General features: G+C 39.1%; 1 protein-coding gene across 4 annotated transcripts in view; it reads left to right on the forward strand.

Moving 5' to 3' along the window:
* The window catches only part of CDK15 (cyclin dependent kinase 15), a 109,458-nt gene that overhangs the window by 45,002 nt on the left and 43,739 nt on the right, over positions 1 to 20,717 (forward strand). For all 4 annotated transcript variants that reach the window (XR_008627394.1, XM_055122780.1, XM_055122779.1 and 1 more), the window contains exons 9-10: positions 4,388 to 4,481; positions 12,740 to 12,803. Coding sequence is in view for 3 of the 4 variants with exons in the window: in XM_055122780.1 (XP_054978755.1) it covers positions 4,388 to 4,481; positions 12,740 to 12,803 (158 nt within the window). In the remaining variant the exon portion in view is untranslated. The remainder of the gene's footprint in view (positions 1 to 4,387; positions 4,482 to 12,739; positions 12,804 to 20,717) is intronic.

A 20,717-nucleotide genomic window follows, 5' to 3' on the forward strand; every position in this document is an offset into this window, starting at 1 on the left:
AGGTATTATAATTCTGTATCACTGTATGACTGTCATCCCATTGATAATTTATTTTCTTGAGTGGGCACCAGTAACGGTCTCCATTTGTCCTAGCTCTGAGATTTTAGCAGCCTTTCTTTACTTGTTCTTCTCAGTGTGCTGCGTTGGAGGCTCTTTCGGGATAAGGAGAATGAAACCCTCATTGTTACTGTATTTGGTATATTGAATATGCCATGGAGAGCTTGCCAGGCTCTGCCGTGTGGGCAGTATGCTCTTGGTACCTTGCCAGGTTCTCTGAGAGGGAGAACTAGGATATAAGAGGTTGAGTGCTTCCAGGGGCGTTGTTTTATAGTCTCTGAATGGATCTTGGCCGTTGATGGGATTGCATGGCACCGGGGGCAGTTTATGATTGTGGCTGCCAAGCTACTGGAAAATGGGGGGTCTGGGTGGAGGAGGCCTAGTCCCAATCTAAGCAGGCTTGGAGATCTCAGTCTGATCTATGAACTAAATTATATTATTTTTATAATAATAATAAAACAATGCATAATGGTGCCAACTAAAAATATAAATATTAGGTCATTAAAATGGTTTTTAATATTTTTTGACATAAGATACAGTTAAATTTTAATCTTTCAGGGCCAGAACAATAATACACAAGTAGAGTATTTGCCTTGTAGGCAGTCAACTCAGGTTTGATTCCCTGCATTCTATTTGATCTACCCTGTAACACTAGGAGTAACTCCTGAGTGCAGAACCAGGGTGAGCACTGTCAGGTGTGGCCCAAACACCTCTACCCCCGCAAATTTCAATCTTACTTCTAATATATACTCTGTTCACAAACCAGATGTAATATAAAAGTTATTTTTAAACTTGTTTATCAAGAAATCTACTTCACACAATTTAAAACAAATTAAAAAGCATGTATTTATAGCCAGATGGAAAAGGTAAAAATTATTGTATGTAATAGATACATATGAATACTATTAAGAATAGTATTTTTTTGGGGTTTTTTTTTTGGTTTTTTTTGGGTCACACCTGGCGATGCACAGGGGTTACTCCTGGCTCTGCACTCAGGAATTACTCCTGGCGGTGCTCAGGGGACCATATGGGATGCTGGGATTTGAACCCGGGTCGGCCGCGTGCAAGGCAAATGCCCTACCCGCTATGCTATCACTCCAGCCCCTTAAGAATAGTATTTTAAGTGACTTAATAATAAATCTTGAATACTACAGTGATCTACAATAAAATGTTTGACTTAAGTATTCTTTATCATACCATACAAAAATGTCAAGATGATTAAGGGAGTTTGCAAAATTATGTGTATGGTGAAAGGGATTTCGAATTTAAGTATTGGACCATGGGGATAATCTCTGTAATCAGTCACCTGAACCATTTTTTATCACTCAAAAGACTTAAGAGAATAAAAAGTACATTATTAGTAAAATAAATCTTACTCCTTACTGTCTCCCAGGAATTATCCTCCAGTTCAACTGCACAAGAAAGAAAATTTTTATTTCACCCATTTCAAATCTCATTGCACACACACATTCTTTGTATCTCAGTCTCAGTAACATCTCACCAGTATTGTCAGGCCACTGCCGATGTGACATGTTACCTCTGCACATGTGTGAACATCAAACGTGCCAGCATCAACACTTAAGAATGGGTGTCGTGATTTGCAAGAAGTCTTGCATACAGAAGACTGTTTTTTCCCTTCCTTGCTTAATCCCTAGAAACCAAACGGTTGTAGAAATGAATGAATCAGACATGTTTAGCAACATTCCTTAAGCAGGAGTCAAAAGTGGATAACTACGTAATTACAAGTTCAGCTTAGGAGCAACATCAATGACTCTTAGCTCTTTGATGGATGATTTGAAGAGATGCTGCATCATCATACTCCTGAGAGAGGATAAGCTTATGGAGAGGCAGGCGTCAAAGAATTGGAATCAAATGCTAAGTGTGGAAGGATTTTAATAATACCCAAACAAATTTATTTACGTTAGTGTTCCTTTTCTTTTTTTGCATGTACAGTTGGGAAAATTTGTTTATGATTATAACATCTCTTTAACTAAAGTTTAAAGGAAACATTCTGGTCATGTCAGTTTAATTTGAAGGGTCTTTTTTATTAATAGTACAGAAAGTAACGGTGCATGTTACAATGATAGCATCTTAGATTTTGTGAAAGAGCGAATTCAGTTGGGGTGCTCAGTGCTGTCCCCCATCTTCTCATAAAATGGATAGTTAATGAGCTTGAGTAGGTTCAAATGTTTGCTTTGTATATTTAAGGCTGGTTACTTTCCATGTGAACAAAGACCCTCAAACAGTTTTTATTCTAATTTCACATAGGGACTTCAATTTGTTCAAGCAATTTTTATTTATTTAAAAAATTATCAAGGCACCGTGATTTACTAAGTTATTCATGATTTAGTTTGAGGCATACAATCGTCCAACATACCAATTCCTTCACCAGTGCCCACTTCCCTCCACCAATATCCCAGTTCCCCCCTCCGCCCCCCGCATCTGCCTCTATAGCGAACAACTATAGTTTCATGCAAAGCATTTTATGACCTTCCAGAACTTCTCTTTCCCCTCCTCTTCTTCCTCCTTCAGAGTGCCCACTTTCGTTGTCAGTGTTCAGTGTCAGTTGTCAGTGTCCCACTAATCCCTAGTGGGATGCTTCCTACTGAAAACCAGTTTTCATGTTCTCCATTTCTATTGCTTTTAGGCATTTGTTCTTCTACAGCATGTTGTTGATGACGTTTATTTTTTTTAATGTCATGGGTAAAAAATGAAAAGAAAAGAAAAATGTTTTTCTTTTAACATTTTCTTTTAACTTTTTAATTGAATCACTCTGAGATAGACCATTACAACGTTGTTCACAATTGGATATTTGTCATAGAGTCATGGGGAATTTTATAGGGAATTCTTAAATGTTGTGGATATTCTTATAGGCAATCTGTATAATGAATCTGTATAATGCTTCAGACAGCATTGTCATTTTGACCGTGTTAATCCTTCCTATCCATAAAGAGGGGAGGTGTTTCCATTTCCTCATGTTCCCTTTTATTTCAATAGTTTTTTGTAGTTAGTTTCCTTTTATGGCTCTCTCACCTCTTTCGTTAAGCTGATTCCTAGTACTTGATTTCTGAGGAACAGTTGCGAATAGAATTAAAAAAACATTTCTGGGGCTGGAGAAATAGTAAAGCGGGTAGGGTGTTTGCCTTGCACGCAGCTGACTTGGGTTTGAATCCCAGCATCCCATATGGTCCCCTGAGCACTCAGGAGTAATTCCTGAGTGCAGAGCCAGGAGTAACCCCTGTGCATTGCCGGGTGTGACCCAAAAAGCAAAAAAAAAAACCATTTATCGGGGCTGGAGAGATAGATAACACAGCAGGTAGGATGTTTGCCTTGCACGCGGCTGATCCAGGTTCTATACCCAGCATCCCATATGGTCCCCTGAGCACCACCAGGAGTAATTCCTGAGTGCAAAGTCAGGAGTAATCCCTGTGCATTGCCAGGTGTGACCAAAAAAGCAAAAAACAAACAAAAAACAAACAACAACAACAAAAACATTTCTCTTTCTTCTATTCCATTGTTTGCATATATAAAAGTCATAGATTTCTCTGTCTAATTTTGTAGCCTGCCATTTTACTGTACAAGTCCATTGTTTCTAGCCTTGTTTTTGTAGTCTTTAAGGCTTTCAAAATATAGTATCATGTGATCTACAAATAGTGAGAGCTTAACTTATCTTGACTTATCTTTCTTATCTGAATGCTCTTAATATCTCTTTTTTGCCAAGACACTAAAAAAATATTTATTTTTATTGAATCACCATGAGTTACAAAGTTACACAGTTACAAAGTTGTTCATGGTTGGGTTTCAGTCATACAATGTTTCAACACACACACTGACCCTTCACCAGTACATTTCCCACTGTCACCATTGTCCTTTTCCCTTTCACCTCACTTTCCTCCTCAGCCTGCCTCTATGGCACGTGCTTTTCTTCTCTCTCTCTCTCTCTCTCTCTCTCTCTCTCTCTCTCTCTCCTTTTGGGAATTATGTTTGTAATACAGGTACTGAATGGTTATCATGTTTGTTTGTTCCTTTACCTACTTTCAGCACTCAGTTCTCGTCCATAGTGATCATTTCCAACTATCATTGTCATAGTGGTCCCCTCTCTATTCTAACTCCATTACCCCACCACCACTTGTGACAAGCTTTCAACTGTGGGTCAGTCCTCTTGGCCCTTATTTCTACTGTCCTTGGGTATTAGTGCCAAGAGATTTTTAATAGCATTTAATTGCCAAAAAATATTTCTTGGAGAAATGTTTGTCATTAAAATGTTATTTGAGTTTTATTTATATGACTTCCTTTGTAGCTTTGGGTTGACTCCGGTTTCCTTTGCTAGGGGTGCAGGCTGTATCTTCATTGAAATGTTCCAGGGCCAACCTTTGTTTCCTGGGGTGTCCAACATTTTGGAACAGCTGGAGAAGATCTGGGAGGTAAGAAAAAAAATTCCTGGCTTTTTCTCCTCTGGAGAAGTCTGTGTTCTCTCTTAAACACCTCTCTCTCTCTCTCTCTCTCTCTCTCACTCTCTCTCTCTCTCCTCCCATCTCACACTTTTCTAAACTTCTTTCAATAAAACCTGCTTTTGCAGAGAGAGAAGGGGTGGATGTAGATTTATTCCTAGGAAAAAATATGTACCTGCATTACAAACTTTGAACTAATCTTCTCTTCAAGACAATGAAGTAGTCCATCTGCTTTAAGATACTAAGCTGCTTTGGGCCAGAGACACAGCTTATTAGGCTGAGCACATGCTTTGCTTGCAGGATGCTTAGATTCAACCACATGGTCCCTTGAGGGCCACAAGGATTGACACTGAGTATCAAGCTGGGAATATCCCCTGAGCATTCCTGGGTGTGACCAAAAATTAAGGCTGTGGAAACTGATATTTGTTCTAGGTATCAGCACCTTTGGAATGGATGTCAGGAACCCCTCTGCTGCCCATCAGTAGTCCAGAGATCCATCTGTCCCATATTCTGATTGCTCAATGTCCTGAGGCAATTTCTGCCATCATTACTTAGATGAATGTACTGTGCCAATCCTACCATGTATTTGGTCCTGGACTTTGTCAAATGAATATGACATGAAAATCTAATAAGACAAAGATTTTCTTTGTCAGTGTGAGAAAAGTATACTCTTTATTATGCAATTCCTAAGGAGTGTGTGTGTGTGGAGCCAGAAATCAAACTCAAGATTTCACAGATGCAAGCAAGTGCTTTGCTGCTGAGCTACCTCCCTAGCTCCCTAGACCAAATTTTTTTTCTCTGGGACTGAGAGTATCTCCCAAGCAGTGCTCAGGAGGGTCAGGTGCCAATCTGATGACTTTCTGTGATCTAGGCTGGCAGTTCATTGCAAGGACCCAATGTGGCACTGCTTTCATTCAGTTCCAGGGATCACCCAGGCTATCCTGGGGGTTCTGGAGGGGTGGTGAGCATACAAAGCTGCACCTGGTGACATTCCTGATACTCTGTGGTGCTGGGGATTGAATTGGTATCTTGTGCCTTAAGCCCTGTACTATCTCTCTGGTCCTCCAATATAATCATTAATGTGTGTATGATTTGATTTCTTGATTCTTTATTTATTCTTATCTCATTTAACTATAATATCCTTTCTTGTTTTGTCCCTTGTTAGTTCTTGTGCCATGTACTGTAGTCATTGGTACATGACTTGACTTTTTGATGACCTTTAAAATTCTGCTAAAACATAATATAAACCTATATAAACTTGACCATTTTAACTATTTTAAGTGTCCATTTTAACTATTTTAAATGCATAGTGTATTGGCATAATTACATCACAACCATCATTGTCATCCATTTTCAAATTTATTTATTAATTTTTTAAAATGTTTTTGCTTTTTGGGTCATACCCAGCGATGCACACGGGTTACTCCTGGCTCTGCATTCAGGAATTACTCCTGGCGGTGCTCAGGGGACCATATAGGATACTGGGAATCGAACCTGGGTCGGCTGCATGCAAGGCAAACGCCTTACCCTCTGTGCTATTGCTCCAGCCCTCAAATTTATTTTTTAATCATCCCTAAAAGGTGCCCTGTACGCTTCATCTTTCCTTCTCCTTGCCCTAATCCTCTCATCTACATTTTGTGTCTGTGATCGTAATTTTAGATATCTCATATAAGTGGAGCCTTGTAGTATTTGTCTTCTATATCTGACTTATTTCAGTGAGTAAAATATTTGCAAGTTTCCATAGCATAGAGTATGTCAAATTCCTTTTGATTGTTTGTTTGTTTGTTTGTTTGTTTTGGCATGGGGAATGTGAGAGTATGGGCCTCATCCTGTGGTACTCCGGGTCTATTACTGACTCTGTACTCAGGTGACCATATATGGCATTAGGGATTTGAACCAGAGTGACAGCCAGTACAGTTGTATTCAAGGCAGGTGTCTTACCTTCTCTCCTATCTTTCTGACTCCTTAAACTGCTTTAAACTGGAAAAAGGGTGTTTTGCTTACTATTATCCAACCTGCTTTTATTCAAGTTCACTTGCTCAAGCAGATATCTGCAGAATGTTCATGCAGTAAAGAGTACCTATGCAATATTCTGCTACAAAGTGAGCAGGAGGAGAAGTGCAGGTGAGGAAACTTGTCTTCTTTCAAGGTTTCTCTTTAAAAAAACAAACAAACCAGTTTTATTCATTAAAAAAAATTAATTGTTTTGGTTTGGGGGCCACAGCCAACAGTACTCAGGACTTACTTCTGACTCATTGATCACTCCAGACAATTCTGGGGAAATATGGGGTGACAGGGATCAAACCCAGGTCAGCCGTGTGCAAGCCAAGCACCCTGCTGCTTTTTTTGTATTATCACTTCACCCCTTTTAAACAGTTCTAGTCTATCTATCCCCATTTTTTTTTCCTGTCCAGTTGTGTCATACATTTTTATTTTCAAATTATGTTCCCACTCTGGAGCCCTTCATTTATTTCTTTTTAAGTTGAGATTATCTTTAATACTCACAAAGATAAGAAATATTTTCAGGGAATGTTTATAAAAGAGGGGAAAGATTTATCTCTTGAACACATATATATCTTGATTGCTTGTCTCTGTTTCTTTGCTTACCTTTTTTCCACTCTGGAGAAGCCTGAGTGCTCTCTCTCGAACATATTTCCTCTTCTCTCCCCTCATATCTTTCAAAATAAGTTTCAATAAAAACTTTCTTGCTTCCGGAAAAAAAAAGATGTAGTTACTAGTATAAAGGGTAATAGACTGACTTCTGTGAAGAAATTGTATGGAGAGGAGATTATGGTTAGGGAAAGAAAAATACTCTATGCAAATCAGTCTACTGCTACACATTTCTGACCAAGGAGACATTATTTTCTAGATTTTAAAAAATGTTCTTGTGAATTGAAGCCACCTTATAGAGATTAATTACTATCATTACATTCTCTTTTGGAAACATGGTGGGTATTATGGGCCAACATGAAAAAGATAAATTGGAAAGCATTTCCCAACTAATGTAAGTTTTCAAGCCAAAAAGATTCTTTCTCAGAACTCTCGAGCAAGACAGATAAATACTGTCTCCAAACGGCATTATGCATCCTGTAACATCATTTAAGTTGAAGGGAACCTAATGTAATGATTTGGAGTATAATCTGGCTTTGAATTCTATTCCCTTCTGGCTAAATGAACTTGAATAAGACATGTAGTCCTTCAGAGTTTCAGTTTCCTCATTTGTTAAATGGGAATGGAGATAATGACTTTCTATCCTTACTCTGAGAATTTCATAAGATCTAATACATAAAAAGCTCTATAGAGCTGGAGCAATAGCACAGCGGGTAGGACGTTTGCCTTGCATATGGCTGACTCAGGTTCGATTTCCAGCATCCTGTATGGTACCACCAGGGGTAATTCCTGAGTTCAGAACCAGGAGTGGCCCCTGAGCATCGCTGGGTGTGACCGAAAAAGAATAAAAAAGCTCTATATACCAAAAGTGTTTAATAACTTAATTTGCCATTTAATTAATATACAATATACCATAAGTAATGGATATATATACATATGCATGTATATATATATCAATGGGAATATGTATATATATTTATATCAATAGCCTCACAGCTAGCAAAACTTTCCTAATATTTAACCTATGTGTTCTTGCCTTCTACCTAGTATTTTTTTTAATGTAGGAATACTGCTATTTATTCAGCCATTGATTAAGACCTTCTACCTGTATTACAATTGTTGCTCATAATAGATGAATGAAGCACACTTGGAACTGCCTACACTTCACCTTGAAATGACATTTTACACATTTGAGGGTTTTTTTTTCTACTTATTTTATCAGGAAGCAACACTTGGACACTCATCTAAACTGCTCTGCAAATTTTTAAAGTAATTTAAAAGGTGCAGGGAAAAGGAAAGCTAGGAAAACACATTATCTGTGCTTCCAAGTGTTGTTCAGTCTAGCTGAGGTGATGGGTGAATATATATATATATATATATATATATATATATATATATAAGAAACCCCACAAACTATATATAGTATAAAAGACTGTATAAAAGACTGTCTGTGCAGATAGTTATTATACAAATAATCCTGAAATTAGCATGCTATTAGGATACTTTATAAGTTGTTTTTAAGCTGATTTCTCAACATTGCTTACTATTTTTAAATCATCATGATCATTTTACAGTTCTTTACTTTTGGCACAGCACTCAAGAGACAGAAAGAGTTAGCCCTTGACTATTGACTCAAGTTTGTAGAACTGACCTTGGTGGCCAGCACTGGCCATCCGAAGGATCTTTAATGTAGTAAATGGAAGAATTTGGACTAAAATCTCGACATAAAGTTTTGAAACATGAGTGGCACAGCAAAAACAGACATGTCTGAACAAATCAGTCCAACAGGCCCGCCCAGGGAAGCCATACTCAGTTATACCATTATCCTTATTACACTGCAAGAGATCAAAGGGTCTTTATTTTGACATTTATGACAACTCATTACAAATTTTAAACAAGTAAACATGTTAGAAATAACACTGGCCTGGGATGTGTGTGTGTGTGTGTTCTAAACCCCTTTCTAACTCAGATTACAAGGTAGAGCAAGTTGCATAATGAGCATCTTTAGATTTCCAGAGTCTTATGTTCTATTTGATTTTCTGACTACATGAAGGTATTTGTAACTTTTTTGAATAAGGTATCAAATTAACATTATATATGATATAAAATATTTAAATATAATTTTAAATATCATCATTTTAAATCATAATATTCGTCTCTGTTTTTTAGATGCCCAACTCCTGTCTCCCTCTCTCCCCCACTCTCTTGAGCTATTTCTCAAATTTTTTAAATGTGTATAGCTCATTGTTGACCTTTAGTCTCTGCTGATTAAGAGAGTTCCAGTTCTGTGCTGGGTTACTAGGCTTGATGGTCACTGGCAAGTCAGGTTCAGTAAGTCTCATTTCCCCCTGGTCCTGTCCAGGAAAATAGAGGCTATACATTTATTCTTACATCTATAACTCCACACTCTGAGGGCATAGTCACCACAGTGAGCATTAGATTGATTCTATCATAAGCAACTTAAAATTATTTTAAAGAGACTACAAATAGCTCCTGAGTTTGTGTGTTGCTAAATATGGTTTACACAGATCAAAATACGAAGCTATTTGGGGTTCTAAAAGAGTTGATGGGGGGATTGCTTCTTCGTAAGCAATGGCTTTATCTACTTCTCCTAAAGTCTGACCACAATTTTTTCCTCTAAAGTATCTCACACTGAGGAATAAAGACATAATGAGAAGTCTTGAATTTTTAAAACCATCTTTTGAAATGCATCTCTTGTTCACTGGTGACTTTTTAGAATCTAATTCTTTCAACAAGTGTATTTTTTTTGCTATTTTTTAAGTAAATGATATCAGAGGTAATCCTAAAATCAGAATAAAAGAACTAGACAAACTTTAAATCCATTAATCAAAAATACCTTCAGTTTCCATTCCAAGAAAGGCAGATAAATAGTCCCTGTGGCTCACTGTGGCTTCAAACATTACACTCACTAGCTGCTTTTTAAGAGTCTTTAGGGAGGGACTAAATCAACAATTTTTGGTTTTCAGTTTCCCAGAGAGTGAAGTAGAGATTTAGTAATTTTCTCATATGAAAAAGAATTCAATAACTTTCAAACAGAAACTGAGCATCATATGTCCAAATAAAGCATGTTGAATTATTATTTAAACTTTGAAAATTTTTGTAAAATTTTAATAATGAAATGTAAGTGTTAGCATATTTCAGAAATGTTGGTAGCTATTTTGTTGGCTTTAATTAAACACAACTCAAAGCAACCAACAATTCTGGTAACTTTCACTTGAAAGAAAATGATATGTTCATTATTTATTTCCTTTGTAGCTTTTTCTTCTTTATCTTTTCTCTTTTTGTTCATTGTGTTTTGTCACCCACAGAAGACTGTGCGTACATGTGAACTACACCCATTTATTTATATGCACATCTGTGCAAATGCTTAAGATGGTAGGTCAAAAAAGAAGAATTAGCTTCCCATCCTCTGACCTTCAGCCACAAAAGAAGAATTAGTTCAGTTGGTTTTTCAAAATGGATTCCAGGATTCTTCATGTTCCCTCAGGCTCAGGGAGGTTCATAGAGAAAGCCCATAATCCTCTCAGCAGCTTTTCAGTTTGTTTGGGGAATGGATCAAAGAGAGAAGATTTTACTGGGTGGATGATTTTTTTCATTATATAAGGCAAAATAGTAATCCAGTGTCTTTTGTTTAAGAACAAACTGACCAGACACCACAAAGTATACCTCTCAGCTGGAATTCTAGTCAGCAAGCTGGTAGATCTAAGATTCAAAATTCCTCATTGATTATGATCAGTTGTTGTTGGGCATTTGACTTTCTGCCATCGCAATGGGCTAACAGTACAGCCAGCATTTTCCAAATGAATGTTTTAGAAGATGATGCTTCTAAAAGAATTATATTGAGATGTGCTTCTAAGAAGAGTTATATTGCTATAGTATAATGAAGCCACCCAGTGCTTTTTTTATTTTTCATGAAATAATTTTATTATAATCCTAGATAAAATGAACATTGATTAGGTTTTTGTAATCATCCTAAAAGAATGGTAAGAAGATGATTATTAGAGAACTCACAGAAATTATGTCATCCAAAGTCTGAAATGCTTTGGCTTTGTATTTCAAAGACTGATTTTCATGTTAATTAAAAACTAGATTGGTTGGGAATGTAGCTCAGCAGTTGAGCACTTGCCTTGCTTGTGTGAGACCTTGGGTTCATCCCCTGCAGGAAAAAACAAACTAGAGCTTCAATTCATTATTATAAAATATAAGGATGCTCTTTTTAAAGAGATGATGTTACTATTACAACGTACAAGTTAAAAACCAAGTACCATTGTCTGCTAGCCACAGAAAAAAAACAAGCAGTTGAGATGAATTTTATAAAACAGACTAAAATTAGGTTGTGGAATCATTTTTAGCCAACCTGATGCTGCCTAAAGGTCAATAATCCTAATTCATTTAAATTCACGCACTTTAGGGAGTAGCTGAATGCCCAGGAGTCACAATTTTTTAAACTGTTCAGAGTTTCTTCACACACACACACACACACACACACACACACACTCAACATAACCTAACATAACTCTAACATAGCACCCCAACTATGTATGATTCTCATATAGTAGATGTTTAGTGATGAGAATATAAGACTTTACGCATGACTGTATGTTTGCGTCTGATCAAGTGAGTAAATGAAATTAAAGGCTCAGAACTATGTGTGTTGGGGCTCTTTAGAAAGCCAGAAACAATAGGATATATATGGATATATATGGGTTTATAAGAGAAAACTTGATTATGGGAACTACCTTATATGATTGTGGGGACTGAGCTATGTTGCTTGCAGGCTGGGGCACCTGAAAGATCAATCCTATAACCTAGACTCGGGCTGAAGACACCAGGTGTTCTGATGTCTAAGAACAGGAGAAGAAAAATGTCCCAGCTCAAGAAGAGAGCATTTCTTCTTTGTTTTGTTGCTGTGTTGTTGTTGTTTTGTTTATGTCTTTAATAAACCCCAAGCTCATATTGGTGAGGGCAGATCTCTTTACACAGTCTATAATTCAAACACTGAACTCGAAGAAGCCAGAGAGATGGTACAGGGGGTGACACTTGCCTTGCAAGCAGCTGAACCAAGTTTGATCACAAGTTATGGTCCCTTGAGCACCACCAGCAGGGATCTCTAAGCACAGAGCCAGGAGTAAGCTGAGTACAACCAGGTATGGTCCAAAAATAAAAAACAAACCAATCAACAAAACAAGCAGATGCCTCATAGACACACCCAGAAATATGTTAGTTTTCTACTGCTGTTTTTGTTTTCATGGTATTGGGGGATCTAAGCCAGAGACTCACACAAGCAAGGCAAGTCCTCTTCCACTGAACCATATCCCCAACTCCAATCCCATAAAGAATGTTCCACTAATTATCTGGCATTTCATAGCCCAAACAAGTGGACATATATAGTAAACCATCACAGAACCGTGGGAATGCTCTACAGTTTTTCCACAAAACTGCAAACGAAACTACAAACACTAATATTTATTCCTTCTCTATATCAGTAGATATAACGAGATCTACTCCTCATTCTCCCCGATAGTTCTCCATGCCTATACATCTCTCCATCCACCATATCTGCCTTCTCCCTCAGTCTCCTTTTCTTTGACTTTTTATAGGTTCTAGGAGTCCCTACAGAGGATACCTGGCCTGGAGTTTCCAAGCTACCTAACTACAATCCAGGTAATATTAATTTAACCTTCTGAATGCTTTGAAAATGAGTTTTGAGAACATTGGGCAAAGTGTTATGTTTTTAGGTTGCTAGCTCCATGGCAAGATAGGTCTAAAGGAGTTTTTAATATTTATATTCTCTTCTATGGAGGATACTGAAATGGTCAGTGGGGTTTGACCAGTTCACCTTTGGAAAACACAAGGAGCAAACCAAATGTGAATTTTAAATTATCATAATTTGTGGGTTCCACATCCATTTCCAAATGTCCCGTAATCCACTGCCCAATTAAAAACCAACTAAGGTGGACAGGAACATAGGTCTGTGGCAGGACACATGCCTTGTCTGTATAAGGCCTGGATTTGATCCTAGCCTTTTCACCACCCTTCCACACACACAAAACAACTCAAAAGGTAGTCTCATTTGGAATGCTGTCACTATAATTGCAGTTGCTTGCTAGACTGGTATACCCCATAAAGCGTAGAAATGTAATACAACAAAAGCTGAGGCATAAACATTCGTTCATTGCCTTTAGATTTGACACTTGGTCATTTTCAGTCATGCATGCTATCTTCCAAGACTGGCTCCTGGGTTTATAAATATTGGAAATGTTTTCAAGAGGAAAGTATTTGAGGACTGGTCTGAGAAATAGTCCCTAGGCTATGTGAAAGGTTCAGATTGCTCAGAAGTCCCTGAAGTAAGGATGTGATATGAAAAATAGAGAGTCAAGTGGTGAGCTACCACACCAGAAGCTGCAGTCTCACATTGTTGTCATGTGGCAGCAGGATTCTTGTTGGGAATTTGAAGAGGACATAATTATGTATAGATAAAGAAAATATTACAGTGAGTGAGGGTCAAGTAACACTTTCTAGTCTTTATAGTGTTATGTTGTGCCATAATTGTCATTTTTTTTTTTTTTTGCTTTTTGGGTCACACCTGGCGATGCACAGGGGTTACTCCTGGCTCTGCACTCAGGAATCATTCCTGGCGATGCTCAGGGGACCATATGGGATGCTGGAAATCGAACCCGGGTCAGCCACATGCAAGACAAAAGCCCTGCCTGCTGTGCTATAGATCCAGCCCCAATAATTGTCATTTTTACCTTTGATATTGACTTAGCCTGATAGTGTTTTATGAATGCATGAAACTGCAGGCAAAAGCCGGAGGTATAGAGCAATGGTGGAGCACTTGCCTCATATGTATGTGGCTTTGGATTTGATTAAGAAAGAGAGAGAAAAGGAGAGAAAGAGGGACAGAAGGAAAGAAAGAAAAAAGAAGGAAGGAAGAAAGGAAGGAGAAGTGAAGGGAGAGAAAAGAAGGAATAGAAAGAAGGAAGGAAGGGGAAAGAAAGTGAAGGGAGGAAGAAAGGAAAGAGGAAGGAGAGGAGGGAGGAAGGAATAAACAATTTAGAAAGGTAAATTACAAGAAATTAAAAAGAAAAAAGATAAAGGAGACTTTCATCTTTTCTCCACCATCCAATTCCTTAGTTCAAACAGCTAGATATAGAAAGCAGATGATACTTGTAGTTACTAAAGATGGAGTGAGAGTATGAATGACAGATTGGAGGAAGGTACATAAAAGCACAAACTTCTAATTATCATATAAATACTAGTAAATCAACATATAACACAACTACTATAGCAAACACTGCTGGATAGAACATTGATAAGAAAGTAAATCCTAAAAATTATTACAGATACCAGGTTTCCCCTTTCATGTATCTATGTCAGAAGATGGATGTTAATTAAACCCATTTGGTACTCATTTCACCATATATGTAAATCAAACGATCATAGGTCTATGCATGTGCTTTTATAAGATGCATATAAATCATTTCTCAATAAAGCTAGAAAAAAATGAAAGCACAGCTATAAATAGAGATCACACACCTTGAGTTGACCAGAATTTTGCAAACTCTATTGCAAGATTTAAAAAAATTCTGTAAAGTCATTTCAACAACTCTAAGAATCATCATTTATATTGATATATGGCTTTTGGGTCATTTACAAGGTACGTATATGTTCTAGGTTTCTGTTTTGTTTAGAAGACCAATCTGGTGTGTTCAGGGATTATTCCTGGATCTGTGCTCAGGGATCACTTCTGACAGTTCTTGGGGGAACATATGCAGTTCTGGGAATTGAACCCAGGCCAGCTACATGCAATGCAAGCACCTTACCAGCTGTACTATCTCTCCACCTCCACATTCTAACCATTTTGCTGGAGGTTATTGCCTGATTAAAATGCTACTCCAGACACACAACTTTGAATATTCCCTTTTCCCTTTTCCTCTGTGCTACAAAAAAACAACAGGCTTTTGTGGAAACCACGGTTCTGTCTTCTTTTCCTTTCTCTGCCTGTGGGTGTGCATTTCCTCTCTTCATGAACTCTTCAATCTCCTACACAGATACAAGTAGAAATCCAAAATTATAGCTGATTTGTTGAAAACAATTTGGATGTTTCCAACACAAAATGCTCTGGCACATATAGGCTGCTCTCTCAAACTTCACATACTTGGGTCTCGGGTTAGTTCAGGTAACACACAGTAATCTTTTACACAGAATGACTTAGCGAGAGCAATAATGATAGAAACTTGGCCAAAATGCTTCCCTGCCAGATTCTGTACTAAATAGGATAACTATATTCCAATAAAACAGTGTAAACTAGATAAGTAGTTTCCAATAAACTGAGAAATACATTGCTTTTCACATTTTGCTGTCTTTTCAAATTAGTGTACAATATTATAGTTATGAAGAGTGTTTTCCAGGCCCTGCATCTTAAGGTTCTTACTTGGCATTGCTTTTCTAATGAATATTTAATTCAATTAAGTTAAACATTTTCAAGCACCTACTATCCATCAGGTGCCTTTTTATGTTCAGCCTGCACAGATGGATACATTATATTCTTGGGTCTCTAAGAACTTGGGTTTGTACTTATTTGTCCACACTCTGCCACCAGCTCTTCTTACTCCTGGGGCCCTTGTTTGTGAGCCCTGCTGCCATGGACTGGGCAGTGTATTGCTGTCAGGCTAAGGGAATTGTAATCTTAGCCACAGCCAAGATGTTAAGCCAATATTTGCTGGGTAATCATTTTGTTTGGTTGGTTTGGGGGCCACACTTGGCAGTTCTCAGGACTTCCTCCTGACTCTGCTCAAGGATCTTTCCCGGTGGGATTCAGGGAACCATAGGGGGATTAAACATGGGTCAGTCACATGCAAGACAAGCACCCTTCCTGCTTTACTATCTCTCCAGCCCCTTGCTGGACAGTCTTAAAGTCCAGCATTGACAGGGCATGGGGCCAGTGTTATTGGAAATTCCAGTCATGAGGAGTATGCTTTCAGAGTCACCAACTTCTGACTTCCAGGAACATGCCTCACGCAAATCAGCAAGTACCTGGTATCTAGCACTCCACACTTTCCACTCCCCACTTCCCCCACTTTCACACACTTGAACTCCAGTGATTAAGGGAGAAGAAGAGGGATGGGAGCCAGCACACGCCCCAGAGGGAGCTGTTCACACCATTCTGGCTAAGGTTTCCATTCTTTTCCTTTCATGCCAAGCTGTAGTAAGAGCCCCCAGACTTAAACTCTACCGAATGTGGAGGAAATTAGGGACCTCAGAAAGTGAGAGAAGCATCTAGTGTCATCTCTATCCACAAGGTTCAGTTTCTGATCCTACATACAGATTTTTAAACAAAAACAAATTACAAAACAAAAACCAAGCCTGGCTGAGCCCTAGCTAGGTGTCTCAGCAATTTTGCAGGTGCAAATGGAAAGGTTGTATGTTTATTTTCCTTTCTTCTGCTTTTTTTTCTACTTTCCTCCTTCCCTCCTTTCTTTTCTCTCCCTTCCTCCCTCCTTTTCTTCCTTCCTTTTCTCCCACCCCCCATTTTAAGCAAGCTGGCTGAGAACTCTGTGTCCTCCACTTCAAAGGGCCGGTTGTCTTATTTTGATGTGGGCAGATTGAAAAGTAGGCTTTGAAAAGTATGCCCCCCCCTTTTTTTTGTTTAATCTTTTCTCCTGGGATAGCTTTCAGAGCAATATATCCAAGTGTCAGTGAGGGGGTTCTGACGAGCACGGATTCCCAGACTCTCAGCAGGATCATTCTCTAACAGAAATATAAAAGTGAAATATTAAAAACCCTGGAACGTGAAATCCATCTGCAGAGTAGCCAGTGTCTTTCCTGCTTGCACCATGGGAAAAAAAAATTGCCTTGAAAAAAGAGGGAGGGGAAAAATAGTGCTTTGAGTAAGAGGTTTACAGGTTTAGTAGAGCATAGTAACATCCCCTCAAAGAAGTGGGTGTTGCTCTGTGACCCCCCAAAATGCTCCTCCTTTGACTCAGCCGCCAGAACACTCACCCTCCCTACCCCCCCCAACACACCCCCTTTTCACATGCTAACTGAGGTGCCTGTGATTGGCTGAACAATAAGCTGGTCACACTTGCTAAGGGCCTGCCATCTCTCACACAATTAGCCAAGACACATTAATCAAACTGGCGGAGACCCAGGGACTGGCTGAGGGAGTGTGGGGTGGGGAGAAATTTTGATGGTCCTTAATAAAAATCCACAGAAGCAATATTAGAGGATGTGAGATGGAAGTGTGTCTAAAAGGATGAAAGCCCCAACTTACACAAAATCTAGATGTGCTGGGTTTTTGTGTCTCGGATCTCAGACGGTTAGAACAAACTGAAACATGATCTTGGTTAAAATCTGCTCGTACAGAGATAGAACAGGGACTAAGGGGCTTGCATGATACATTGTCAACCTTGATACAATCCTGAGCAACGTCAGTAGTGACCCCTGAGTAGAGCCAGGAGTTGGCGCTGGGCATTATTGAATGTGGCCCAACCTCCCCCACCCCTCAAAAATAGGAAATTTTCTCATAGAAGACAGCAATGTAAACATAAAGATATTTATTTTATTCATTTATTTTGCTTTTTGGGTCACACCTGGTGATGCACAGGGGTTATTCCTGGCTCTGCACTCAGGAATTACTCCTGGCATTGCTCAGGGGACCATATGGGATGCTGGGAATCGAACCCAGGTCGGCCGCATGCAAGGCAAATGCCCTACCCACTGTGCTATCACTCCAGCCCAAAGATATTTTTACAGGGAGTGATAGCACAGGGGTTGGGCGTTCGCCTTTCACTTGGCTGACCTGAGTTTGATTCCTCCACCCCTCTCAGAGAGCCCAGCAAGCTACAGAGAGTATCGAACCCACGCAGCAGAGCCTGGCAAGCTACCCGTACGTATTGGATATGCCAAAAATAGTAACAATAAGTCTCTCAATGAGAGACGTTACTGGTGCCCGCTCGAACAGTCATCTTCTTCTTAATACCAGCTTAATTTCTCCTTCTCCCCTTGGGAAAATGCACCTAAGCCACTCTCTCTCTTGGATCTTCCCTCCTTTTAGATCCAAATAAAATCTATAGGAACAGGCATATATGAGAAGCAGAGTATTCTTTAGAATCAGTTAAAGGAAAGAGTAAACTGGCAAAGTGTTGTTGTAAACTTATTCAGAAGATATTAAAAATTGTTAATTTTATGAGGAGAAAAGTTAGCTGTTGTGTTTTCACTGATAACATCTCTTGGTTTTACTTTTCTAAGTTCCCACTATTTTCAAGTGCAATATAGAGCTAATAAGATCATACCTTAGAGAGCAGTTTGCTACAGAATTGTGTCAGGCTTTTAAGAGAATCAACTAAATATTTAGACATTTCTCAGCTAAAGTAAACGGAGGCCTTACTTCTCTGGAGGTTGTCCAGTCACCATCTCATTAGCCACCAAGATCCCGTGATAAAGAGAAACTTTTTTTTCTGCCCACATGATTGTGGCCCAGTTGTGGTTTTTAATGTGTCATTGATTGTTTCATCCAACTCCTTTTGCTCCACTGAAAGGGTCTGTCGTGGCTCTGTTTGCTTCCTTAAACACGGTTTTTGAAAGCGCTCATGCTGTGTGAGCTCAAATCCCAGCATTAATGTACTGCTGGGTTCATTTCACCACACTCAAAAGCGCTGAGTTTAAATCCCTCTCAATTCCATTTGAGGCACCAGAAGACTTTATCCTTCTCCACTAATGGTTCCAAGTTTACATCTAGATACTGGGGGTCAAGGACAGGAGAGGATTTAGAAATAACAGTGCATGACATTAGTCAATGCATTTGCCAAATTGGCAATTAGTTCCTGATGTGCGTGCAAAGCATTTTATTCCTGCCTCTTTGATGCTTGTTCCCATTGAGAAGGGAATAGTGTCCACCGAGGCCTTCAAACTTTTAAAGAAATATCTGCTGAAAATCATGCCTGATTTGTGACATGGGCTCAGCTGCAGGGAAAGCATTGGAGATTAGCCTCCTTCTTTCAGCCCCAGGAAAGAACACTGCGCATGGAAAGATTTTTTCCACTGGAGGAACGTAGTGGAAATCAAAAGGCAGGAAAGCAGTACTAAAAGCCCTGCAGGGACCCAGGATCAGATGTACTACAAAGGATAGGCAAATGGATCTTGCTGATGTCTGGTCATTTTCAAACTGCCTGCTTTTTCAACTCTTGACCACCAGGTGGAAGCAAGAAATAACGGGGGTTGGAATACCAGCATAAGAGAGAATTATATACTGCAAACTAGCTTTAGTCCTGGAAATGTTTTTCTTTGACCTGAAATCCAGGGCGAGAGCTGCACTTCATCTGACACCACTACAGGACAGATAATGATTACAATCTAAAATGCTCTTTTTCTCAAGGGGAAATGATAAAGAGCCCCATGTTTTAGGTTCAAGGGATTCTGAACATATCTTCCTGTGTTTGCCGTGAACACAAAGTACAATCTACATCAGCCTCCACTCAGTTGCATGGCCTCTGAGCAGAGGGAGTTATCTTTGAGTTGAGCTAAGGAAAAGAGGTTTAACTATGTGCATTGACTCTTACATGTGATGCAAGTCCAAACCCCAGGTTTCCTCTCTGGGACCTTTACGGAAGCATATACAAGCATTTATAATTGTTAATTCTTCCCCCTACCTGCCAGGCTCCATTAATGGTTGGAATAGCCCTAGGAAACCCAAAGGAAGAGCTCTTTCCTAGATAGATCAATCTGTAGCCAAAAAGGGTTCTCTTTCTATTGACTAAACTGTGTGCCTCTCTCACCGTGCAGGAAGACTCTAGGAGAGTAAATAAAATTATTTAGTTGCAACTGAAATAGCACCCAACATTTTTTGAGATATGATTGATACTGAACACTGCATTTTTATTTGACAGTATAGCATAAATATTTGCTATGTTGTAAATACTTTGAAATGAGCACCACAGTGAGTTAACATCCATCACCATACACAGGGCCTAACTTTAGTAGATGCCCAAGGAGAGTTAGTTCTTAATTTATGTTTCATGCTATGTGGAACTTGATTCAACAGCTCAATGATTTGCCAGGATTTAGACTTCTTAACAAATCCTGGCAAATGTGTGAGAACTGATGCTATGTCTTTTTATTCAGCTTCCTCGAAATGTCAAGTTCACCTCCTAGGACCAGAACCAATTTCTGACTTTGCCTGCTTTGGTCTAAACCCTACCTTAGTTACCACACTCTTTAGGGGGAAGGGGGGCACATTTGTCAGTGTTCAGAGCTTACTCTTGGCTCTGCAGTCAAGGAATTGCTACTCCTGGTAGTGCTTAGGAGACCATATGGGATGCTGGAGATCAAACCCAGGTTGTTTATGTGCAAGGCAGATGCCCTACCTGTTGTACTATTGCTCCAGCACCAAGTCCTCACATTCTTAATTGCTAAACTGTGGTTTTCAGACTCAGACCTGTGCCAGTACCATATCTGTGACAGCTCTCCCTGTTAATGAGGGTTCCACTCTACTTCTCCACCCGAACTCTGTGAGATGCGTGTGCACTCTGAGAACCTTTGATATTTAGAGGCTATACGACAGCTATTCCTGAAAGA

Source organism: Sorex araneus, chromosome X (assembly GCF_027595985.1).
Source record: "Sorex araneus isolate mSorAra2 chromosome X, mSorAra2.pri, whole genome shotgun sequence".
In the NCBI taxonomy this organism is placed as follows: domain Eukaryota; kingdom Metazoa; phylum Chordata; class Mammalia; order Eulipotyphla; family Soricidae; genus Sorex; species Sorex araneus.